The 25,977-nt window shown below is 33.6% G+C and overlaps 2 protein-coding genes across 2 annotated transcripts; both read left to right on the top strand.

The window, feature by feature from the left end:
- Positions 1-2,670: 2,670 nt before the first annotated feature.
- Positions 2,671-9,900, top strand: LOC111991790 (lupeol synthase). Its single transcript, XM_024023595.2, has 19 exons — positions 2,671-2,792; positions 3,256-3,471; positions 4,222-4,407; positions 4,779-4,868; positions 5,508-5,705; positions 5,908-5,992; positions 6,121-6,287; positions 6,408-6,596; positions 6,701-6,814; positions 6,974-7,093; positions 7,169-7,291; positions 7,391-7,489; positions 7,653-7,709; positions 7,861-7,907; positions 7,991-8,134; positions 8,353-8,530; positions 8,678-8,758; positions 9,212-9,295; positions 9,420-9,900. The coding sequence occupies exons 2-19, from the start codon at positions 3,277-3,279 to the stop codon at positions 9,543-9,545; spliced, it is 2,283 nt and encodes a 760-aa protein (XP_023879363.1). The 5' UTR covers positions 2,671-2,792; positions 3,256-3,276; the 3' UTR covers positions 9,546-9,900.
- An 8,451-nt stretch (positions 9,901-18,351) lies between these two features.
- LOC136061165 (lupeol synthase-like) lies at positions 18,352-20,292 on the top strand. Its single transcript, XM_065780749.1, has 3 exons — positions 18,352-18,561; positions 19,306-19,491; positions 20,146-20,292. The coding sequence occupies exons 1-3, from the start codon at positions 18,367-18,369 to the stop codon at positions 20,290-20,292; spliced, it is 528 nt and encodes a 175-aa protein (XP_065636821.1). The 5' UTR covers positions 18,352-18,366.
- Positions 20,293-25,977: the final 5,685 nt, after the last annotated feature.

Raw genomic sequence — 25,977 nt, 5'->3', positions numbered from 1 at the left:
AACACTAAAACATGACTTCTCAAATACCTAAGGCATTACACCCGTTACAATTACCCCCTCCCCATGCACAAACACTTTTTACCCTTTTAACTTTTAAACTTTTTCTCACTTCTTTTATTTAATGGTTAAGATTGAAAGTTGCTTTTTTTCAATACTCAATCTCAGTTGTTGATAGTTATTGCATTAGGTGCAATATCTAGGGTGTCGCAGCTAATCTTAAATCTAGGGATATTACACTCTATTGTGATAAATACGGGGTGGACAGGAGGATTGCGAAGTCAAAAGTAAAAAACATTCATGTCTGCCCCCATCAACTTTTGCTCCATCCCTTTGATGTAAGTTATGTTGGTTCATCAATTGTCAACACCAACATAAAATCACACACACACACACACACACACACACACACACACACACTCACTCACTCACCCTCTCTCTCTCTCTCTCTCTTGCAAATTCATGACTTAAATGCTGACACCATTCTACCTACTACATTCTTCTTGTTGGAAAATATAGTTTTGCATCTTATACAAAATAAGCAATGGAAAATTTATGGATCTATTTTATTCATGTGAGAGAACATGGAACTTCTGAATTTTAGAAACAAAGAATAGAAAAGTGTACCTTGATGCAGTGAAATTTAAAACAAAGAAGAAGATTGAACATGGGAGGACCTTCAATCTTCACCGCAATTCCATATATGCCAAAGATGCATTGTCTCTTCATTAGTTCTGTACCTTATTTCTTTTCTCAAGAGCTTGTGTTTTTTTCTAAAAACTTTTTTTTTTTTACTTGAACATACAAATAACTACTTGAGCAGTTATTCTATTTAATAGCTCTTATTAAATAATTAACCGATTATCTAATTGGGTTGACCTTTTAGGACAACTCAATTGAGTTTTAGTGTGTGGCTTGGAACGGGACCAAAGGGACAAATAAAACTTTAGCACCAATGGGCTTTAGGCCTATTCAGCAACTCTTGAAAAGCCCTAAAATTACTATTCATTACATTTAATACCACTATAAAAATATAATTGCACTCTGAGCTTTATTAATAAAATTATATCCTAAGACTTTATTATCTAATCAATTAATCCCTTCTTGAAAATATTCATAGTAACACAAAGTCATAATATATAAACGTCCCTTTGAAAATTACTATCTATTGATCCTTGAGTTCCCAATTTAATCCTATAAGTTATTCGTGTATGAAATCAAATTTAATAAAATATAAATTTTGGTATCTCTTTATTACTAAAGTGGTTAGACCTAACACTTTAAATAACTAAACTCATTAAACTTATTTCAAGGGATTACTTTATACCTAGAAAGAGACTATGAAGCCCATATTGTGAATATGTGTCCATTCATCACGACATGTGATTTCCCAAAGTATTGAGATTTTGTTCATTAATATAGATCTTACTCTTGATATATCAAAGAAAACAACATTTTATATTCAAGTTCACATTTCCCTTAAGATTGAGAGTTTATGTTTTTAGTTGATAATTGTTAATAGAATAATTAATCTCATGGCACTTTGATCAATATGTCTTATATACTTAAGACACTTCAACATATCAACTGGAAGCATGGTTTTAAAAATCGGTACGGTGAAAGAACCGGAAAAAGAACTGGTTATCGGTTTTCTAGTTGGATCGGGGTCCGACTAGTGGTCGAACCAGTGAAGTCATAAATAATTTAATTATTAATTTAAAATAAAAATGATATATTTTAAGTTTTTAACTAAGAATATTCAAGTTAAACATATATATAAAATTTAAAAAAATAATATGAGTTTAATTTTCGTGTATTAAAATTAGGAAATAATAATAACAAAACCCACTACCCCTATATAAAAGTTTATGACTGTTAAGAATCAAATTAACAATATATAATATATAATATATATTTATTATTATTATATATTTAATAATTATATATTTACTAAGTATTGACATGGCCTTTTATTCTTTTTCTTATTTTTTTTTTAAAATTTTTTTAACCCTTCTTTTACGTTAAATGAGTTGTCCTGTAAAAGTCACTTCTCTTCTTTTACTATCTCATCAATATGTGTACCACACACAATCCAATACCGTAAAATGCTTTATTTTTTTGTCTTTTTGCTACAAAATGCATCAGTTTCAACTTATTCTACAAAATCGGTTCAACCATACCTATTTTTCGATTTTTACGGTTAACCGGCCGGTTCTCAGTTAATTCTAGCTTTTTATTATTTTTTGGTTTTTAGTCATAACCAGACCGAATCAGTATCTGATTCACGGTTGAATCGATTGAACAGGCCGGCCTGGTCCAATCCGGTTTTTAAAACATAGACTAGAAGTCTCCACTTTTATGATCAAGATAAACCATCTTAATGACATGTTATAGTATTTACAGATGAAATGCTCAATTTTATCATCGATTATGAACTAAGATTTTGAGTTTACAAAAAACTTGTGATTATATCTTTTTTGACTAAATCACATATAATGCATCTCAAGAATTGTATAACAATATCTAAATATTCATATTACTATTATTTTAGATAATAAAACAACTTTTATTATTTTAATACATGATGCTGTACAAAATGTCAAACACAATATTATACGATAGGATTTTAGAGAACTAATCCTAACACTTTTCTCACCTAATATCTCTCCTACTTAAAGGGCCAAGACCTCACAATTACACCACCCCAAGAAAATTGTTCTCTGAGTGTGCCAGCCTCTTGGTATCTCACTAAGGAACAAACACAAAATTTTCTGTTCCTCTCTTAGTCTATAAGGGTATCACTCAAATATTCCTCCTCTTTTCTTCATTTCTCACTTACCAATCTCCAATTTTCCCAAGAAAATGATCTTGATCTCTTTCTATGGAGATCAGTATTAGTAGTATTTAACGAACATGTCCTAACTCCATTAAAAAAAAAAAAAGAAAAAAAAAGAAAAGAAAAAAGAAAGTGTTCCCAACTCCGTTTTCACTTTTTGACATTAATTTGAACATTTCTCTTTGCGATATAGTATTTTTTCGATATTTTATATTATGGTTTGTTCTTAGATTCGATATATAATATATATATATATATCGTGTTTACTAAGAAATATGTTGTGGTTGGCTATGATTTATACTATACGAAGTTTCATACCAGCTATAACTCTCTCTCTCTCTCTCTCTCTCTGAATAGTTGGGTTTGGTTCATTTCAAATATTGTTGGGCTAATGATCATATCAACTTGTCTCATGACTGTAGGATTTGTTACATATTTAGAGGATGTGGAAGTTGAAGATAGCCGAAGGAGGGCCAGAGCTGGTGAGTCTAAACAATTTCATTGGGCGGCAACACTGGGAATTCGACCCTGATGCTGGTACTCCAGAAGAGCGTGCTGAAGTTGAAAGGATGCGTGAGGAGTTTAAGAAAAACCGGTTTCATAAGAAACAAAGTGCTGATCTTTTGATGAGGATGCAGGTAACTATGTCTATATAAGTGTGAATATATATATATATATTTGTGTGTGTGTCTTTTCTCTCATATATTTTCTGAGAATATCTTGTTGAACATTTCATCATGTTCATTAGTCTACAAGCATCATGAACTAGTCAACCAGCCATATAGAGTAGACCACTGGCTTTTGATCCTTTCTATGAATCTATCCCCTGTTTTCTTATCCAATGTAAGAATATTATTGATGTATTTTTCGACTCGTTTAAGTTTGGTACACGGGGATACACACAACATGAGCGAGACAAATCTCACTTTTGGCTTCGTTAACAAGAGTATTTTTGTGCACTAGTTGAATATATTTTAAACGGGTCTCATCTATATTGAAAAGCAGCAAAAATTAATAAACAAATGTCCCTCAAACTGAAAATAAACAAAGGGTCTCATCTGTAAATAGTAAACTTTTCGAAACAAAAAGCTTGTGATCATATTTGTTGTTTCATATTTTGATTTGCGTGGGTCCTCAACATAAAAGGCATCTTTTTATTCAACATATTTTTACACCTTTTAGACGGCATACATGTTAAAATGTCGATTAAGTTTAGCTATGTTTAAATGTCAGCTTAAAGGATATTTTGGGCTGCAAGATGTCCCTATCGTTAGCAGACATTTCTGTCTTTGCTATTTGGAGTTCAAATTTATAACCAAAAAAAATCTAGTATCACAAATTTTTTCAATTGGACATATCTCTAACTCTTTGATATTGCAAACTCACAGCTTAGAAAGGAGAACTCATGTGGGCCTATTCCACCACCAGTCCAAGTGAAAGAAACAGAGGTGATAACAGAGGAAGCAGTGATAACTACTCTGAAAAGAGCACTGAGCTTTTTTTCATCCATTCAAGCCCATGATGGCCACTGGCCTGTTGAATCTGCTGGCCCTCTGTTTTTCCTTCCACCCATGGTATGTATTTTCAAACCATTTGTTTCTAAAAAAACATTCTCTCTCTCTCTCTCTCTCTCTCTCTCTCTATGCCTTTGCTTAAGAAAATAAAATTGTTGTCAAAATTGTAACACTTCTTGAATATGTTCATTCCATAAGGCCAATCAGATTGGAACAATTTCTTAAATTATTAAAAAAACAAAAAAAGGATTTATTGCATAGACTTTTTGATTTTTTGAATTGAAGCTCTTAAACGCACAACCAAACGTGTGTGTGTATATATATATATATATATATTGTATTTATGACTTACTAAATTGGGATGGCTGAAAAAATTAACCCAGTGACTTTGTTTGTTACATTTAACTTAATTTCAAATTATTGCCATGCAGGTAATGACATTGTACATCACGGGAGGTCTCAATGCTATGCTTTCACTAGCACACCAGAAGGAAATGATTCGATACTTGTATAATCACCAGGTAATATTTTGTTGTAATTGAAAATAACTTTGTTTTCAAATTACTTATAGTTCCAAAGGATCTATATAAATTCGAGAGTGGAATAAAAGGTCAAAGGGAATGGCATCCCTTACTAATAGAAGGGAAATTCACATTTTTATCCCCCATTTAATTAGAATATACATATATATATATATATATATATATATATATTAATAGAATAGTTCTCCTCTAAAGCATTACTTGAAAATCATGAAACATATATAAATTCATATAATTCATTAAATTATTTAAACAAGTCACATTATTATTAACTAAAATAAAATAGATCATTTGACATCACATAATTATAGGAAAAATTCTTTAGAGATGAGGGAGACTAAACATACACCTAAAGTTTGGACATCCACTTACCAAAAAAGGCTCTGGATATTCTCATTAGCCCAAAAAAAAAAAAAAAAAAAAAACACCTAAAGTCTTTTGAGTTCCACCTAGTGAATTGGGGGTATTTTTCTCCAATATGATTTGGAAGAAAATTCTGTCCATTTTCTTTATAAACTCATGACACAGTGTTAGTAGATATCTAGCAAGCAATAGGCCTAAGAAATTGAAAACTTTGCATAATTTTAACCTATACACGTCCGTTTGTTTGTTGGACAGAATGAAGATGGAGGCTGGGGCTTCCATATTGAAGGTCACAGTACAATGTTTGGCACAGCTTTGTGCTACATTGCCTTAAGGCTACTTGGTGAGGGACCTGAAGATGGTGAAGACATGGCTATGGCTAGAGGACGGAAATGGATCCTTGACCATGGTAGTATAGTAGCAATTCCATCATGGGGAAAGTTTTGGGTCACGGTATGACTAATTGAACCCATTAGCCAATGTTGCTTTGGTTAATGTTGTACTACTTAATAACTTTTTATTCAATTGATATATTTAAAATTTCACTATTTGATTATATGTTCTTTATATTCTTAACATGTACTGTCAAATTTCTTGTCAACCAGATGTTATTTATTTCTGTAAGTAAACATGAAATGCCTCCTCTTTTTTATAGGTACTAGGAGTATATGAGTGGTCAGGCTGCAATCCACTGCCCCCAGAATTCTGGATTCTTCCTAATTTCATCCCTATGCATCCAGGTTCTTGCAACTCACATCTTTTTGTTGAAAAGCACACTTTTTAAGATGCATATCACTCAAAAACTTTATGTAGCAGTTAGCATAGTGCATGTATCTAATCGTCACGACCTTCATTATACGAAATACAGGAAAAATGTTATGCTACTGTCGCTTGGTTTACATGCCAATGTCTTACTTATATGGGAAGAGATTTGTCAGTCAAATCACCGGCTTGATTCAATCACTGAGACAAGAGTTATACAATGAGCCTTACCATCAAATTAACTGGAATCAGGCTAGGAGTACAGTTGCTAAGGTTATTTCAAGTCTTTTTGCATTTCTTGTCTATGTTAGAAAAATCAATATCATATCTTGCTTATTAGCAATTTTCACAGAATTGATGCCTACTTAAAACTTACACAATGTGCTAATTTAGGAGGATCTGTACTATCCGCATCCCCTCATGCAAGATATGCTATGGGATTTTCTTCACCATGTAGCCGAGCCTATCCTGACACGTTGGCCTTTTTCAAAGTTGAGAGAGAAGGCACTAAAAGCTGCAATTGGTCATGTACGTTATGAGGATGAGAACAGCAGATACCTTTGCATTGGAGGCGTAAATAAGGTCAATACTTGTGTTGCAGTTCAATTCAAATGAAAGAAATATAAAATCAAAGTATTTGGTGTGTCATCATTGAACTAAATTTGTCGAGGTTACTTGCGTTATAGATTTTATGTTTGCTTGCCCGTTGGGTTGAAGATCCAAATTCAGAGGCATTCAAGCTTCATCTAGCCAGAATTCCGGACAATTATTGGGTTGCAGAAGATGGCTTAAAACTTCAGGTAATATGATTATGACCATTCCCTTGCGTCTTTCGGTTACTTGACTTTTCTAGAAAAGCAAAATAGAATAATTAGCACATCCATAAGCATGTGAGAATGTTGATGCAATCACATATACTTAAAAGCATTTACTTATGATGCTTGATTTATGTGATGCAGAGTTTTGGCAGTCAGATGTGGGATGCGGTTTTTGCTATTCAAGCAATTCTCTCTTGTAATCTAAATGAAGAGTATGGGTCAACACTCAGGAAATCACATGAGTTTGTCAAGGCTTCACAGGTCAGAATATATATCAAATACTCCTTATGTGATTCTATGAAAGATAATGCTTAACATAATCATTTTATTTTCTAGGTCCGAGAAAACCCTTCTGGTGACTTCAAAGCTATGTACCGACACATTAGCAAAGGAGCGTGGACTTTCTCAATGCAGGACCATGGTTGGCAAGTCTCTGACTGCACAGCAGAAGGGCTAAAGGTAATGCCAATGCTAATACATTTATGATTTATACTAACATTCTCATGGTTCATTTCAAAGGAAAAATTTTGAATTTTGGTAAAACCTTCTATTTTTCAGGTTGCACTTTTGTTCTCACAAATGTCTCAAGACCTTGTTGGCGAAAAAATGGAGACAAATAGGTTCTATGATGCTGTGAATGTCATTCTTTCTCTACAAGTAAGAATTCAACCTTGCAATTTTTTTTTTTTTTGAAAAATTTACATTTAAGTACAAGTTGTGTGTGAGTTATATTATCCACTTTACTTTTTTAGCTTTATTAGGTTTAATGATTTTGAAATGCATCACTTTAATACTTGACTTTCTTTTAATACCAATACAGAGTAACAATGGTGGTTTCCCAGCATGGGAGCCTCAAAGAGCTTACCGTTGGTTGGAGGTAACTTCTCCAATAAAACTACTAGTTTCTCCCTAACTTGTTTCAATATCTCAACTTTTCCTTGTAAGATAGGTGTGTACATGTTTATGGCAAAAAACCACTGTTTTAAACTTACCACTCATTCCCATATTTTTGTATATTATTTTTGCAGAAATTCAACCCCACAGAGTTCTTTGAAGATACTCTTATTGAGAGAGAGTAAGTTATTTTCCAGCACAAGAATAGTTGTCATGGTTTTGGTCATGTTATCTTCTTAACATTAAAATTGAAACACTTTATAGGTACGTAGAATGTACTTCGTCAGCGGTTCAAGCCTTGGCACTCTTTAGGAAATTCTATCCCAAGCACCGTAGAATAGAGATAGACAGTAGCATTTCCAATGCAATTCAATACATTGAAGACGTACAAGAACCTGATGGATCATGGTAGTACGTTTTTTTTGCACACACTTATATTCTTGATTTACACCATGAAGTATAGCCGCACAGTTTTCTTTTGACATTTAGACAGAGAAAATAAAAGTAGCCAACTATGATAATATCATTAAGAGACTACACCAAATTTTACTTTTTTCATCTCTTTTCTTTGCTTGATGCTAAAAGGAGACATCATCAATACTTACACAAGATTAATATTTATGTAGGTATGGTCATTGGGGGATTTGCTACACCTATGGTACATGGTTTGCTGTAGGAGGATTGGTAGCTTGTGGAAGAAACTACGGAAATTGTCCTGCATTGCGCAAAACTTGTGAATTTTTGCTATCAAAGCAGCTACCTAATGGTGGATGGGGAGAGAGTTACCTATCAAGCCAAAACAAGGTAAGGAAATTTGTTTTAATTTAAATGTGTGCTTATTTTTTACAGCAGAAAAGAAAGAAGGAAAGAAGGGGGGGGGGGGGGGGAATGGAAATGGGGGGGGGGGGTGAATGGAAATAGATAACTCAAATAAGTTTCTTTGTGCAACAGGTGTGGACAAATATAGAAGGCAACCGTGCAAATTTGGTCCAAACTGCATGGGCGCTGTTATCGCTTATTGATGCTGGGCAGGTTGGTCCATCATTTTCTCCTAAATTATTTAATAAGTTGTACATTAACATGACCGATTTAGGTTTTAGCAATAGTTAGAGTTGGCAATTAGTTGGGGAACTGTCATGAAAATGAGTAATCCAAGATATCAGTCAGTAATCTACCATTGGTCATGATAACAATCACATCTGCTGTTATGCCCCAAAAGTACTAGTCAAGTTACTATGGGGGTTCCTCATAATCACTTATATAGCTCAGTTCGGCCTAATAAACATACACTTATCAAATCCAATTCACGTAATCTAGGATATCATACATACGAAAACAAAAATTAAGATCTAAACAAATAAATTTATGAAACTTCAAAACTTAAGTATTAGATGATAGCAAAATTTAGAAGGTGAGCCTTTAGTGATTGCTTTGGAAGTGCAGATGGATCCCATATACTGATTCTAAATGTTTTTATAAATTTAGGCCGAGATAGATGCAACACCAATTCATCGTGGAATCAGAGTGCTGATCAATGCACAAATGGAAGATGGTGACTTCCCTCAACAGGTAATTCATGTTTATTTCAAAATCCAAGTAATTTAGATTAGGCTTTCATTTCTTTTGTCAAAATAACTTCTACATACCAAAATTGTTTTTGAAGCATAGTATAACCAATTGTTATTGGCAACAGGAAATCACTGGAGTATTTATGAGGAACTGTACACTAAACTACTCTTCATATAGAAACATTTTTCCCATATGGGTTCTTGGGGAATATCGGAAAAAAGTTCTATTTGCACAAAACTTGAATGCGTAAACAAAGGATTGCATATTGAAGCGCACCACCAATCTCCAATATATATTCAACTTTCACATAAGAAAGAAATATAGATAACTATATACTACTTGAAAGATGTAAAATATATCATAGTGTAGTTTTTGTGAGACAAATGGTTTGTCCCTCTACAAAAAATAAATGTCCATTTAGTTTGTGTTAGGATCTCTTTCATTAATTTTCTGTAGCTTAATCATGTAAAGTAATATTTGTGGACTTACCCAAAAGGAAATGTAATATTTGTGGATGCTATATGTGCAAGTGCAACATTCTATGTTGAATTACAGTGTGTATACTTTCGTAAGAAATGAATAAAAAATATATAAGGTTATAGGTTTTTCAAGTCTCACACATGCACACACACACTCTCTCTCTCTATCTAAATTATTTTAGGAGACAGTTTTATAAAGTGACCCTTTCTCAATATGTAGGTTTCACAGGTGTATAGCTCACCAAATGTAAAAGCTTGTTTGATTAGTAGCCTACTTAAGTTGTGAACCCTTTTTCTCTTATTGCTTGCTATAAGAATTACTCGTAGTTTGCATGACTTTTATCATGTTATTAAGTTGCCTATGCACATTAATAAATTGCAAATATTTGTTTATGGATGTTTAGCGAAATTTTCCCAATTTCATAAGAATTCAAGTTTTCAAATATCCTTTAGTCCTTGGAATAAGATTTGTTTGCTAGTGGAGGTAGGTAGGGGCTGAAAGATTAGGTAGTTTAACGAAGCCTTGCTTGGAAAATGGTTATGGCACTTCGGGAAAAAAGTAACAGGTTATGACGTTAGGTTATAGCAATCAAATATGGTATGGCAAGAGGGAACTGGTGCTTTAGACATGTAAGAGGGACTCGTGGGTGTGGGATATGGAACTAAGGAAGAATATTAGGGTAGGTGCAGAGAGTTTTTTTGAACAAGTAGTAGTGTATGCTGCAAAGGTGGGTCATTGCATTCGTTTTTGGTACGACCCTTGGAATGGGCATACTAGCTCCTCTAAAGGATCTATTTAGGAAATCTTTGGTGAAGTTAAAAAAATGCTTGGTAGCCATTAGGATTTTAAGGTGTAATCAATCACCTAAGTCTAATTAATTTTGTGCGCGGCGTAAGCAAGAACTCTGGGCTGGGACTCACTTGAGCTCACAACTAATTTGTATGGTGGGCTTGAGTTTCCTACTCTGGGTCGTTCTCAGTACAGAGACTCAATGAGATCACTTTTCTCTCTTCCATGGTCTAAACCACCTCTTTCTCTTTATCTGCTCTTCCCATCTCCCTCTTTTTGCCTTTTCTCTCTATTCTCTCGTAAAACATTTTTTCCACCCACCCCATTTTTGCTCTAACTCCTCATATTTATAACTCAAGGTTAATGGAGAGATCATGATAACTCCCATGGTTAGTGCAATGGGAGGTCCAGTATTATTGATCATAAGTGGGTGGTTAGGTAGAGTGGGAAGTGGTGAGAGTGGCTTTAGAACTTGGTTCCCACTCCGCAGATATGCTCGGTGGCGATGTTTCCAAAGGTGTTGCTGGGTACCCTATGTGCAGCACGGCAAGACGCCGTTCACTTATCTGATCGGGAAATAATTGCCGAGCAAACACGAGGTGGCAAAACTTGGGCCAGCGACTTGCGTGGATTAGGTTTGGGCTTCAGGAAAAAAGAGAGACTAGGATTATGGGTCGCATCCTGGTTTCAGGACCCCAGGCCCAAGCAGGGCTCGGATATGGGTTGCTGTACAAATTTTATTTCCTAAATTTGACTAGGAAAGCCCTAGGGCTTCTTAGCTAAACTAGAAAATAAAACAACGTCTCGAACCAAATGTAAAAGATTTGGAAGTTTGATTAGGTGTGGGGAAAATATTAGGCAGCCCCACAACACTTATCGAAAAGGATAGTACATTGTTTCGAATTTAATCTTAAATTTCACTATTTTAAGTAATAACTAATATATTTGATATTTGGTTTAAAAAGGAAAGCATGATATACAAGTACATGTGCATGATATACAAGTACGTGTGAGATAATGCAAAGATAAAACCTATTATAGAATGACATGTAATCTATCCTAGTATGACATATATAGAAATGACATATATAGAAATGACATGTAATCTATTTTAAGATGACATCCAAAGAAGACAATATATCTTAAGATGACATGTTAAAAGGAATGTAGAAGAAAGACATATAAAATATCCTAGGATGACATGAAGTGACATGCAATCTATCCTAAGATGACATGTGCAATCTAAATTATAATGGCATGTGAATGACATATATAGCATGAATAATTTAGACACGATATAAGGAATATGCCTTATGTGTTTAAATTTAAACAAAAACATTCTAGGTCTCACATTTATTTTCATGCAAAAATCAACAATGTAAGACATTAGTTAAAGGGGGGGGGGGGGGGTATTTTGGCTTTTAGGGTGAACATGGACTTAATGGAGTTAAGCCATGGGCAAAGCATCACATTTTAAAACACCGAAAGTAAAATTCCTACGAGCTTTCAATCTACCAAAAAAAAAAAAAAAAAATTCTTCAAAGGTTTTTTGTGTAAAGCTCATACGATTTTTGTTTTTTGTTTTTTTTGGGAGAAAATCATTAACAAGAAAAGATTAAAATCCAATACGTTTTTTTATTTATTTATTTATTTATTTTACATATATATATATATATATATTTTTTTTTTTTTTTTTGAAAAATCTCCTAGAAGGGAAATAATAAAAGTCCTATGACTTTTTAAATTAGAAAGAATCCCTAAAAAGGGAAAAGCTTAATTTAGTGAGTTTTACACCTTAAAAAGTTTCCAAAAGAGAAAAATTAAAAAGGTCGTATGGGTTTTCATTTTGAAAAACTCAAGAAAGTTCATTGGTGGAAACCCAAGTTTAAACAAGTTTTATAAAAATTCCATTATTCTTATGTATGCCTTTTTCTTTAGCCGTTTTAATATGGGGCTATGAGTTTACAACCTTAACTAGAGAGTCTAGTTAAGGTGTAAATTCCATGTATGTCCAACAATTGGGAATATATATATATAAGCAAGACCAAACAAAATAAAATGACGTAGGCATATCATAAATCATCAAAGAAACATCATCAAGGCACAAGCATCATCAAGACAATAAAATTTCTAATCCTAGGATGACCAAGGAAAAAGGATATAACTTTAAAGAATATGATGCAGGATTTATTAAAAAGTAAACCTCATACATGACAACCTAAAAAAAGGGAAGTTTAAGGTAAAGATGTAAGCTTTGAGAACAAAGATTGAAACTTTGTCTAAAACGGTTACACTTTGAACATAAACATGAAAACTAACATGCGTAGATGAATATTCACAAAAAGAAAGCAAGCCCAAGACCAAGATTCAAACTTTGACAAAGAAAACAAGGATTTCAATATATCAAAGGAACCAACTTTAAGCCAAAATGCAAACTTTTATATACAGTAGATAAACAAAGCATAGGACATAATAAACAAGAAAGCTTTGAAGATAAAAATGCAAACTTTTTTATGTTCAAATGCCATTTCAAGCTGTGAATGTTGGTCCATGCGCAGCTTCGAGCTGTGCATGTATAAAAATTCAATGTTTATTCCAGCTTTAAATCCAGTTTTGATCCATCTCAGGTATTGATTTTGCAGACTAATTTGAAGGCCTTTCCGAAATCTGATTTAAATGATCTTTGTGTGCATGGAAAGATCTCGTAGCGTAAATTCCATATATAGGTTTCGGCCTCCAGTCATTTGAAGCTCCATGCTAAAAGTTATTATCCTCTAAAGTTAGTTGCCCATATTAATTTCCATGGTTTAGGCTAATCTTCCCGACTTAATATAATTCGGACGTCCTTTTATCGAGCCTTTTGTTCCAGGATGTTAGTTCAGGAAAGCATGTGCTTTTGGGTCAAAGATCCATGAGCAATTAAGAATCTGCGTGCAAAGTTAGTACCAAAAAAAAAAAAAAAAACGAGTAGTTTTATTGGTTTTCCTTAAATTTGGCCTATATTTCCACTAAACCTTTTTAGACTTTCTAACCTCCTTTTTTATCAAACATTTTGTCCTTGAAAAGCTTATAATGCCTACTTCCTAGATCATTGATTTTTATTTCCAAATTTCAAGTTGATGGGCTTGATGCTTTGGAAAATGGGTAGGATTAAGGTTTAAATAAATAATAATAGCAAAGTGGTTTTTTTGGATTTTTGATAAAGTCATCTTATTTGAATGAGATTTTAATAAATCAGGCTCACCAAATTAAAATTCATCACAAAAACTTTCCAGCGACACCTTAATGATACATCGCCAATTTTTTAATCCCCAAGAGCATTTTTTCCCTTTTTTTTAAAAAATTTTTTTTTGGCGAGATCTTGCTCATATGACATGGGCCATAAATTATCCCGATCCAACGGTCATATATTTTTTTAGTCAAAAATGGGAGGTCAAAAAGTGGGTTGACTACAATCAATCTTCCAAACAATTGTTGGAAATTTTAATTTTACTATGGAAAGATGAAAATTATCATTTGGGAAAATTTTTGACTTAGTTTTACTACTGGTCAACTTGGTCAAAGATTGGTAAACATGTATATTTTGATCAGTTTGACCTTAAAACTATAAAATGAGATAATCTACCGTCCAATTGGGATAAATTCAATTATTTAAAACATTCCTGTAACCTTGTGATTAAAAGGATAATTTTTTAAATTTTCGTGAAAAACAGGGTTTTGGCACATAAACCAATGCGAACAAAATACATTATCAAAAAATTTTTTTGAATCAAATGGTAGATTGAGTAATATGTTAATTTTAATCAAAATGATATTTTATTAATTTCAATCGATAATAAGTACTAATTTTTATTTAATAATTACAATTTTTTTTTATATTATATAATAAGGGCATGGGAGCAGGGGCAGCTCCACATTGGGTCTAGGGTGGTCATAAAGGACCATCAGGACATGTAAAACATTATTATCATATATAAATTTCTAAAAGAATTTTTGTTTTTTTTTTTTATCCTTAAAAAAATTTGTGACCATTTGAATTTTTTTTAAGCCCAACATAATTAAACATTGGACAAAGTTTGACAACAAACTTGGTTGTAAACTAAGGCTACAACTCCACTCAATATTTTTTTTATTGGATGTAAATTTTGACAAATTCACATTTGGATTACATTTTCTTCTTATACCCTCTATACTTTCAAAATTTTAAGAAGATTAAAGAACAATAACTATGCCATCACTCAAATGTTTAAATTTCAAGTTTTTGTAATTAAAATTATACATAAAAAATAAGTTTACGAATCGAATAATGAATAACATCCGATTGGCATGAAATCTGACATGTGTTTTAAGAACATAAAGAACTTGTAATTTAACGGTTAGATTTTCAAAATATGTAGTCATGTTAATATTTTGAGTCAGACTTGTAGCCTTAGGCTACAACTAAGCTTGTAGCCAAACTTTGGTCCCCTTTACAATATATTAGGTACTTACAAACAAAAAGAAAAAGGCCAGAAAATTTTACTTAACTAAAATTTTGAAAGAGATGTAACTTGCAGTATTGATAATTAGACTATCATGCTACAGTTTCAAAATAAGAAAATTTGTAGAAGGAAATTGTAAGATTTTATATATTTGCGTATTTTTTTGGGTCAATATATGAATTTATCTTTTTATTATATTTTTTATAATTTAAGTTTCTTAATGACCACTCTAGAAATATTTTTTGGAGTTGCCACTACATATGAGAATAAATTTATACAAACTATATTTTTTATTCTCTAATTTTTTTTTCTTTTTACAAAAAAAAAAAAAAGAGTTTTTCATCTCTCTACTTTTTCAACCCAAACCAAACACAACGAGGAAAAACTAATACCTCTTCTATCCCAACAACCCCCCCCCCCCCCCCCACATCACTTGGGGAGAGCTTTGCTCTTTCTCTTTCAAGACTATAAAAAGGCCCCACAACCCTTTTGCTCAAAAATACAGAGAATTTACTTCAAAAAAGTGATTCAAGAGAAGTTTTTTACTTTGAAAAGCATCCTAAAACTAAAATTTATTGGCTATGACTTATTTCAGTCTAAAGCCTTCTAGTTAAACTTACTAACCCTCTAGGACACGTGCTCTGGTAAAAAATTAGTTCTTCACATAAGGACGCTACACATATAATTTCTAAACCTAATTTAGATGATAACTCCATTTTCACCCTTCGCCCGGTCTGCTCCAGGGCAAAACATATTTCCCATGAGGAAACTACTTGTCGCGGGCGCTTGCGCCCACATGACTAAAATAAAAAGTCTCCCAACATGTAGAGACCAAAACGTATTTACATCGAAAATCAACAGCTTTTCGTTCGGTGCTGTAACTGCTTCATACAATGATGTTTTGGTTTAGCTTGGTTTTCAGGTGACTTACTAGATGTAGGTCCCTAGAGATCAAGAGCAAATGGCTTATCCTAACATACTATTATTTACAATAGAACAACAAGCCCTTGATAAATATCTTCCTCGGTGTACTAACTCAACTGTTGAAGATTTAGTCCCAAATGTTTAGACAATGATGGCATACCAATCTAGTTGCTTTAGAAGTGTACTAAACATAATGCAATGAATAAAAGAATCTCGTAAAATAATCTATTATTCGGTAAAGCAGCATGAGCAAGAATTTTCATTTTTCACTACAGATAGTACTTTAAATCTTTCCATAAAATTGCTAAGCAATCTATTTCCCACTTTTTATCATATTTGATTTTGTTTTATTTATTTGTGAGTACTGTTCTTTGTTGGATATATTTGCACTATTTTCTACATGATTTCTACTAGAATAAATGGATATCATTTTTTTTTAATAAAAATGTTTATACATGAACTAATTTGTTAATAGAACAATATATACAAGCCCTGCACATATGCACATAGTGTGGGTTATATACTAGTTTTATTAACAGAGGAAGTGGCCGGCACAATTACTCTATTTTGTTTAGTTTAGTTTTGTTTTATTTTTTATTTTTTGCTTTTTGTTTTTGTTTTTATTTTTTATTTATTTTTTTTATTTTACTTTATAGCTTAAGATTGTTTATGGCTCCTCAACATTTAATTGAGTTGTAGCCTATTCATAATTTTTTTAGAGTCTCCTATGATCCCAAGAAAATAATCAATATATTTTACTAAATATAAAAATATAATTTGACAACTTCAATAAGAAAATAACGTAGCAACATAATTAAATATATCAACATAATTCTTGATTATGAATTGTAAATTAATACATATAGTTAGTCCAACTTCAACAGTAAGAAAAACAAATAACTTATTATAACTACAAATCTTAAATATGTAACTTGATGCTAGGTTATAATTAAGTAGTTTAAATAGTGAAAACATCCGATGCCAGGGCAAGGGCTGGGGTGGGGGACATGTCTCGTGGGTATGTTGCCAAGGCAAAGGAAGTCTTCAGAAGGGAACTTCACACACACAGATATATATATATATATATATAGAGAGAGAGAGAGAGAGAGAGAGAGAGAGAGAGAGAGAGAGAGAGTGTGTGGGTGTAATTTGTTCTCTCTGATTGGTAGGGGAGGCAAGCGCAATATAATCAAGGTAGAGGGTCCAAGGGGCTATAGATAAATACTTGAAATAGATATTTTAGAAAATAATTGGGTAAAAGTTGAAGTCTAAGCTAGATATCTCTTAATATAGATCTTACTCCTGATATATCAAATAAACCAACATTTTATATTCAAGTTCACAATTCCCTTAAGATTAAGAGTATATGTTTTTAGTTGACACTTGTTAATAGAATAATTAATTTCATGGTAGTCTGGTCAATATGTCTTATATGCTTAAGACACTTTAACATATCAACTAGAAGTCTCCACTTTCATGATCAAGATAATCCATCTTAATGACATGTTATAGTATTCATAGATGAAATGCTCAATTTCATCACTGGCTATGAACTAAGATTTTGAGTTTACAAACAACTTATGATTTATATATTCTATGACTAAATCACATACAATGCATCTCAAGAACTATATGATAATATCTAAATATTCATGTTACCATTATTTTAGATAATAAAACAACTTTTATTATTTTAATACATGATGCTGTACAAAATGTCAAACACAACATGATAAAATAGGATTTTAGAGAACTAATCCTAACACTTTTCTCCCCTAGTATCTCTCCTACTTAAAAGGGCCAAGACCTCACAATTACACCACCCCAAGAAAATTGTTCTCTGAGTGTGCCAGCCTCTTGGTATCTCACTAAGGAACAAACACAAAATTTTCTGTTCCTCTCTAAGTCTTTGAGGGTATCACTCAAATATTCCTCCTCTTTTCTTCATTTCTCACTTTCCAATCTCCAATTTTCTCAAGAAAATGATCTTGATCTCTTTCTATGTAGATCAGTATTAGTAGTATTTAACAAACATGTCCTAACTCCATAAAAAAAAAAGTGTTCCCAACTCCGTTTTCATTTTTTGACACTAATTTGAACATTTTTCTTTGCGATATAGTTTATTTTTTCGATAATTTATATTATGGTTTGTTCTTAGATTCGATATATAATATGCATATATATATATATATATATATATCATGTTTACTAAGAAATATGTTGTGGTTGGCTATGATTTATTCTATACGAAGTTTCATACCAGCTATAATTCTCTCTCTCTCTCTCTCTCTCTCTCTGTAAATAGTTGGGTTTGGTTCATTTCAAATACTATTGGGCTAATGATCATATCAACTTGTCTCATGACTGTAGGATTTGTATTTGTTACATATTTAGAGGATGTGGAAGTTGAAGATAGCCGAAGGAGGGCCAGAGCTGGTGAGTCTAAACAATTTCATTGGGCGGCAACACTGGGAATTCGACCCTGATGCTGGTACTCCAGAAGAGCGTGCTGAAGTTGAAAGGATGCGTGAGGAGTTTAAGAAAAACCGGTTTCATAAGAAACAAAGTGCTGATCTTTTGATGAGGATGCAGGTAACTATGTCTATATATGTGTGAATATATATATATATATATATTTGTGTGTGTGTCTTTTCTCTCATATATTTTCTGAGAATATCTTGTTGAACATTTCATCATGTTCATTAGTCTACAAGCATCATGAACTAGTCAACCAGCCATATAGAGTAGACCACTGGCTTTTGATCCTTTCTATGAATCTATCCCCTGTTTGCTTATCCAATGTAAGAATATTATTGATGTATTTTTCGACTCGTTTAAGTTTGGTACACGGGGATACACACAACATGAGCGAGACAAATCTCACGTTTGGCTTCGTTAACGAGAGTATTTTTGTGCACTAGTTGAATATATTTTAAAAGGGTCTCATCTGTATTGAAAAGTAACAAAAATTAATAAACAAATGTCCCTTAAACTGAAATAAACAAAGGGTCTCACCTGTAAAGGGCGAAACATAAATCTTGTGATCGAATTTGTTGTTTCATATTTTAATTTGCATGGGTCCTCAACATAAAAGGTATCTTTTTATTCAACATATTTTTACACCTTTTAGACGGCATACAAGTTAAAATGTCAATTAAGGTTAGCTATGTTTAAATGTCAGCTTAAAGGACATGTTGGGCTGCATGATGTCCCTGTCGTTAGCAGACATTTCTGTCTTTGCTATTTGGAGTTCAAATTTATAACCAAAAAAAATCAACTACCACAAATTTTTTCAATTGGACATATCTCTAACTCTTTGATATTGCAAACTCACAGCTTAGAAAGGAGAACCCATGTGGGCCTATTCCACCACCAGTCCAAGTGAAAGAAACCGAGGTGACAACAGAGGAAGCAGGTATAACTACACTGAAAAGAGCAGTGAGCTTTTTTTCATCCATTCAAGCCCATGATGGCCACTGGCCTGTTGAATCTGCTGGCCCTCTGTATTTCCTTCAACCCATGGTGTGTATTTTTAAACCATTTGTTTCTAAAAAACACACACCCTCTCTCTCTCTCTCTATACCTTTGCTTAAGAAAATAAAATTGTTGTCAAAATTGTGACACTTCTTGAATATGTTCATTCGATAAGGCCAATCAGATTGGTACAATTTATTGCATGTACTTTTTGATTTTTTGAATTCAAGCTCTTAAACGCACAACCAAACGTGTGTGTCTATATATATATATATATATTGTATTTAAATATTGTATTTATGACTTACTAAATTGGGATGGCTGAAAAAATTAACCCAGTGAATTTGTTTGTTACATTTAACTTAACTTCAAATTATTGCCATGCAAGTAATGGCATTGTACATCACGGGAGGTCTCAATGCTTTCTTTCACCAGCCCACCAGAAGGAAATAATTCGATACTTGTATAATCACCAATGTTAACGTGTATAGTGTTGTGGGCTTTAGGCCCAACTAGATTACTTGTATAGCACACATTCTTGTACTGCACTCATATGTCTCCTATATAAAGGCACTCATGTATATTCTATCAGTGTAAAATACAATACAATCATTTAGTATTTCTAACATGGTATCAGAGCTATTGCTCTAACTTTCTTATGTTCTGCAGTCTTGTCTTTGTCGGTAATTTCTGCTGCCTCAGCTTCTTTGGTCAGTATGCCTCTTCAGTGCCTCTTTAGACTACCTTTTCACCATTAGAGGTCTCAAGGTTGAATCTCCGCCGCTAGAAGCTCAATCTTCGCCGCCAAGACCACTACCTTCGTTGGATTTGTCGTTTTTTGACCTCTGACTAAGACACAAATCATATAAGCATGTAGGTCGTCAAACAATCTACTCAGAAACGTCGAACTAGTCACCAGTCACCATCCAACGTTCCACGCACCTTCACGCAACAGCAATAGTTTCGGTGAGTTCTTCCACGCACTTCACACGCCACCCTACGCTTTCACGCACCCTCATGTGCTTTCACGCGTTGTCATGCGCCTGCTGACATCATTGCCAACGTCTTCCTGCCACGTCGGCACTAGTTACTCATCTGTTGACGTCATCTTTGCCACGTCACGCTGACATCAACTCTACCATGTCACGCTAACGTCATCTCCAGCTTGACTTTGACCTCAGGCAGTTGACTCTTTCAAATGTTGACTTTGACTTTTGGATAGTTGACCGTTGACTTTTTCCTGGTTGACTTTTGCATTCCACGTGCTCCTTACCCAGTTTTTCGCGTAGATTTCATTTTTGCAGTCCATTTTTGCATATTTTGCTTCTAAATGAAGAATAAGGACAAGTCTTATTCCTTTTGCAACAATCATCGCTGACAATCCAACAAACGTTTTTGCAATTTTTGCAAACATTTTAGCCATAATATTGAGACTTGTTATCAACGCAATAAATCAGTTGTTTCCATTTTTGCTGCTACAGTTGCTAACACTAAGAGTGTCTAACTCATGGCTCTCGTCTCTGCACAGTCTCAGTCTTCTAGATCCACTTTCACCATTTCCAGAGATGGCCTTATAAATATCATCGCTAATGTTATTCGTATGATTGGTAATGCATTTTATTCCTCTTTTCTCTTAGCTTTACTGGTATGTCTCCTACCTCTTGGCTTATGGATTCTGCTTGTTACAATCATATGACACCTCACTCGTCCTTATTTTCTGACCTTAACCCTGCACCGCGGCCTCTTAATATTCGCACAGCAAATGGTTCCACAATGTCTAGTCATAATATAGGTTCTATTTCAACCTCCAACCTCTTGGTTCCTAGAGTCTTTAATGTTCTTGACCTTTCTTATAATGAGACATTAGTTGAGTTGGGTTATCGCATTGTCTTTGATTATTCTAGGTGTATTGTGTAGGATCCAAGGATGAGACAGGAGCTTAGGACTGGTCCCAGAGTTAGGCGTATGTTTCCCGTGGATAACCTTCGTCTTCCACTTGTTGCTCCTGTTTCTGTTGTTGCAGCTGCTACAGTTTCTTCAATTCCTTCCCTTACACTTTGGAATGCTCGACTTGGTCACGCAACTTCCTTTTGAGTACAACAATTGGCTTCTAAAGGTTTGTTAGGTTCAGTGTCCAAAAAAAATTTGATTGTGTTTCATGTCAGTTAGGAAAACAATCAACCTTGTCTTTCAATTCTAGTGAATCAATATCCATTGATATCTTTGACCTTATTCATTCTGATGTTTGGAGGCCTTCCTCTATCTCTAGTATTGGTGAGTCTCGATATTTTGTTGTTTTTGTTGATGATTACTCTCGCTATAGCTAGATTTTTAATATGAAACATCGTTCTAAATTATTGGAAGTATATTCTAATTTTACAAAAAAGGTTGAAACTCAGTTTTCCAAACGCATCAAAATTTTTCGATCTGATAATGCTCTTGAATACACTCAATATGCTTTACATGCTGTTTTGCATTCCTATGGCACTGTTCATCAATTAACTTGTCCAGGTATCTCTCAGCAAAATGATAAAGCTGAACGAAAACTTTGTCATATTCTTGACACTGTTCATGCTCTTTTTCTCTCTGCTAAAGTTCCTGCTCTTTTTTAGGGTGAAGCTGCTCTTCATGCTGTTCATGTTATTAATCGCATTCCAAGTCCTGTTATCCAAAATAAAACTCCATATGAGCACCTTTTTGGGTCACCTCTAGATTATCACCACCATTGCTCCTTTGGTTCTGCTTGTTTCGTTCTTCTTCAGCCACATGAGCATAACAAACTTGACCCTTGGTCAAGGCTTTATTGTTTTCTTGGCTATGGTGAAACTCAAAAGGGGTATTGGTGTTATAATCCTGTCTCTCATCTTCTTCGTATCTCCCACAATGTTGTCTTTTGGGAACATCGTCTCTTTGTTGAGCTCTCTCACTTCCGTGCCTCCCTATCTTCTTCCTCTATCTTAGATCTTTTTTCAGATGAGGCACATATTCATTCTGTAGCTACTCCTAATCCTCCTGTAGTTACTCCTGATTCTCCTATAGACTTTTCTGTCAAATTACCAGATATTACTGATCCCTTTCCTAGTTCACCCTTTAATGAACATGTGGAAAATGAACAGGTTGAAGACGAGCTACCCAACCCTAACCCTGAGCTTGGGTCCTCTACTCTTGCTCCGCCTGAAGATCTTACATAGGACATTCCACCTTGTAACTCAACTCGGGTAAGATCTATTCCTGCACATTTACTTGACTATCATTGTTACACTGCCCTTGCTACACTACACGAGCCTCACACCTATCGTGAAGCTTCCACTGACCTTTTATGGCAGATTGCAATGAAAGAGGAACTTGATGCATTATCTAAAAACCATACTTGGGATTTGGTGACAGTCCTCCCTGAGAAATATGTGGTTGGATGTAAATCGATCTACAAGATTAAGACTCACTTTGATCGGTCCATTGAGTGCTACAAAACTCATCTTATTGCAAAAGGTTTTACACAAGAGTATGAGATTGATTATGAAGAGACCTTTGCTCCAGTTGCTCGTATCTCATATGTTTGTGCCCTCTTAGTTGTTGCTGCTGCCAATAAATGAGACCTTTTTCAGATGGATGTCAAAAATACATTCCTTAATGAGGATTTAAGTAAAGAAGTTTACATGCAACCTCCTCCTGGTCTCTCTGTTGACTCAAACAAAGTTTTTCACCTTCCACGTGCACTTTATGGCCTTAAACAAGCTCCACGAGCTTGGTTTGCCAAATTCAGCTCTACCATCTCTTGCTTGGGTTACATAGCCAGTCATTATGATTCTGCCTTATTTTTCGTCGCACTGACAAAGGCATTATTTTACTTCTCCTGTATGTGGATGATATGATCATAACTAGTGATAACCTCAGTGGCATTCAAGAACTCAAGGATTTTCTCATTCAGCAGTTTGAGATGAAAGATCTTGGACATCTCAGCTACTTCTTGGGTCTTGAAATCACTCATTCTATAGAAAGACTTTATATTACTCAAGCAAAGTATACTTTTGAACTCTTATCTCGAGCTGGACTCACTGATAGCAAGACTGTTAATACTCCAGTTGAGCTTAATGCGCATCTGACTCCCTTAGGGGGAAACCATTGTCTAATCCCTCTCTTTACAGATGCTTGGTTGGTATCCTAGTTTATCTCACTGTCACTCGTCCAAACATTTCCTATGCTATTCACCAGGTGAGCCAGTATCTGTCTGCTCCACGATCGACTCACTAGGCCGCTGTTCTGCATATTCTTCAATACCTAAAGGGCACTTTATTCCATAGTTTTTTCTACTGTGCTCAGTTTTCTCTTATTCTCTGTGCATTTTCTGATGCTAATTGGGTAAAAGATCCCACTAATCACAAGTCCACCACTAGTTATTGCTTTCTTCTTGGTTCTTCTCTGATTTCTTGGCAAAGTAAGAAACAAACTCATGTAGCTCGCTCCAGTACTGAACCAGAATATTGTCCCCTTGCTGATACCACATCTAAGCTCCTTTGGCTACGATAGCTTCTCAAAGACTTAGGTGTGTCTACATCCTCTACTACTCCTCTTTATGGTGACAACCAGAGTGCCATTCATATTGCTCACAATGATGTCTTACATAAACGAACTAAACACATCGACATCGATTGTCATTTTATCCGTTATCATCTTGTCCATGGTGCTCTGAAGCTGATCTCAGTCTCCTCTAAAGATCAACTAGAAGATATCTTCACCAAGTCACATCTTAAGGGACGCTTTCGTACTTTGAATGACAACCTTAGGTTGGTCTCACATCCACCTTGAGTTTGAGGGGGGCTGTTAACGTGTATAGTTTTGTGAGCTTTAGACCCAACTAGATTACTTGTATAGCACATATTCTTGTACTACACTCTTACTTGTACTACACTCATATGCCTCCTATATAAAGGCACTCATGTATATTCTTTCAGTGTGAAATACAATACAATCATTCAGTATTTCTAACAACCAGGTAATATTTTGTTGCAATTGAAAATATCTTTGTTTTCAAATAACTTATAGTTCCAAAGGATCTATATAAATTCGAGAGTGGAATAAAAGGTCAAAGGGAATGGCATCCCTTATTAATAGAAGGGAAATCACATTTTTATCCCCCATTTAATTAGAATATATATATATATATATATTAATGGAATAGTTGTCCTCTAAAGCATTATGCGAGAATCATGAAACATATATAAATTCGTATAATTCATTAAATTATTTAAACAAGTCACATTATTATTAACTAAAATAAAATAAATCATTTGACATCACATAATTATAGGAAAGAATTCTTTAGAGATGAGGGAGACTAAAAATACATCTAAAGTTTGGGCATCCACTTACCAAAAAAGGCTCTAGACATTCTCATTAGTAAAAATAAAAAAAAAAATAAAAAAAATAAAAAATAAAATATACACCTAAAGTCTTTTGAGTTCCTCCTAGTGAATTGGGGGGGGGGGGTTATATTAATATTACACATGAGAAAATAATGACTTTAATAATTAAAACATTTGAAAACAAATTATTAAGCCATAATCCCAATTCAGTAAAACAATCTAAATTTCAGAATTTAAATAAAAAAATTTAGTTGAGATAAACTTACATAGGAATTTAGACCAATGGATATAATTTAGCCAAATAATATATGCTAGCTCACAATTAAGAACCCTTTTAGATCCTTCTTTTTCTCTTGTGTCCTATTTCATATTGGCAGCAAATTTTTCTTTTAAAGAAGATAAACTACCTGAACCAAACAGAAACCACAACAAATTAAATCCACAAGAAAATATTGTTGTCAACAACAACAAAAATCATGTAATGAGAAGATAAATGATATAGATATTTCACTTGCTATATAACCTACTCGAAGAGAAAACATTCCATAACATTACATCATAGCCCTCATATTGAATTTTAGTTAAATATTATGATCTGAAATGATATAGGAAAAATTCTAAATTGAATTTAGTTATACTTTCAAAGAAATACAATCATAAAAAAGCTCACAAGAACTTTAATTTATACTTCCCCCTGTCTCACTTTTTTTGTCTTCTATTCCATTTTGAGATGTTCCAAAATATTGTCCTGTTTTTAAAAATAAAAGTCATTAATTTACTGATGTTCCTATTATACCCCTATTAATTTACTAATTTAATTTTTTGATAAATTTTTTTAAGGGTAGTTTTGGAAACTTATACATTTTTAAAGGATAGACAAGACAATAAATGATGTTCCCTTAAAAAATTTGACTTTTCAAACAGGACAAAAAAAGTGGGACGGAGGGAGTATGATCTAAAAGGATATGGGAGAAATTCCGCATACTAAGAAATTAACACAAAGTACAAATAAAATTTTAAAACATGTAAATAGATAAAAATTGATAGTTTTAACAATCAATAAGTAAAAGTAACTTGGAATTAGATTGCACTACAGCACATAAAAGACATGAAATTTGAACTAAATTTTTCTTAGTCATAATCAATTGAAAAAAAAAAAAAAAAAATAAAA

Source organism: Quercus suber, unplaced genomic scaffold (assembly GCF_002906115.3).
Source record: "Quercus suber isolate HL8 unplaced genomic scaffold, Cork oak 2.0 scaffold_246, whole genome shotgun sequence".
Classification (NCBI taxonomy): Eukaryota; Viridiplantae; Streptophyta; class Magnoliopsida; order Fagales; family Fagaceae; genus Quercus; species Quercus suber.
This window is presented reverse-complemented; position numbering and strand designations above follow the sequence as displayed.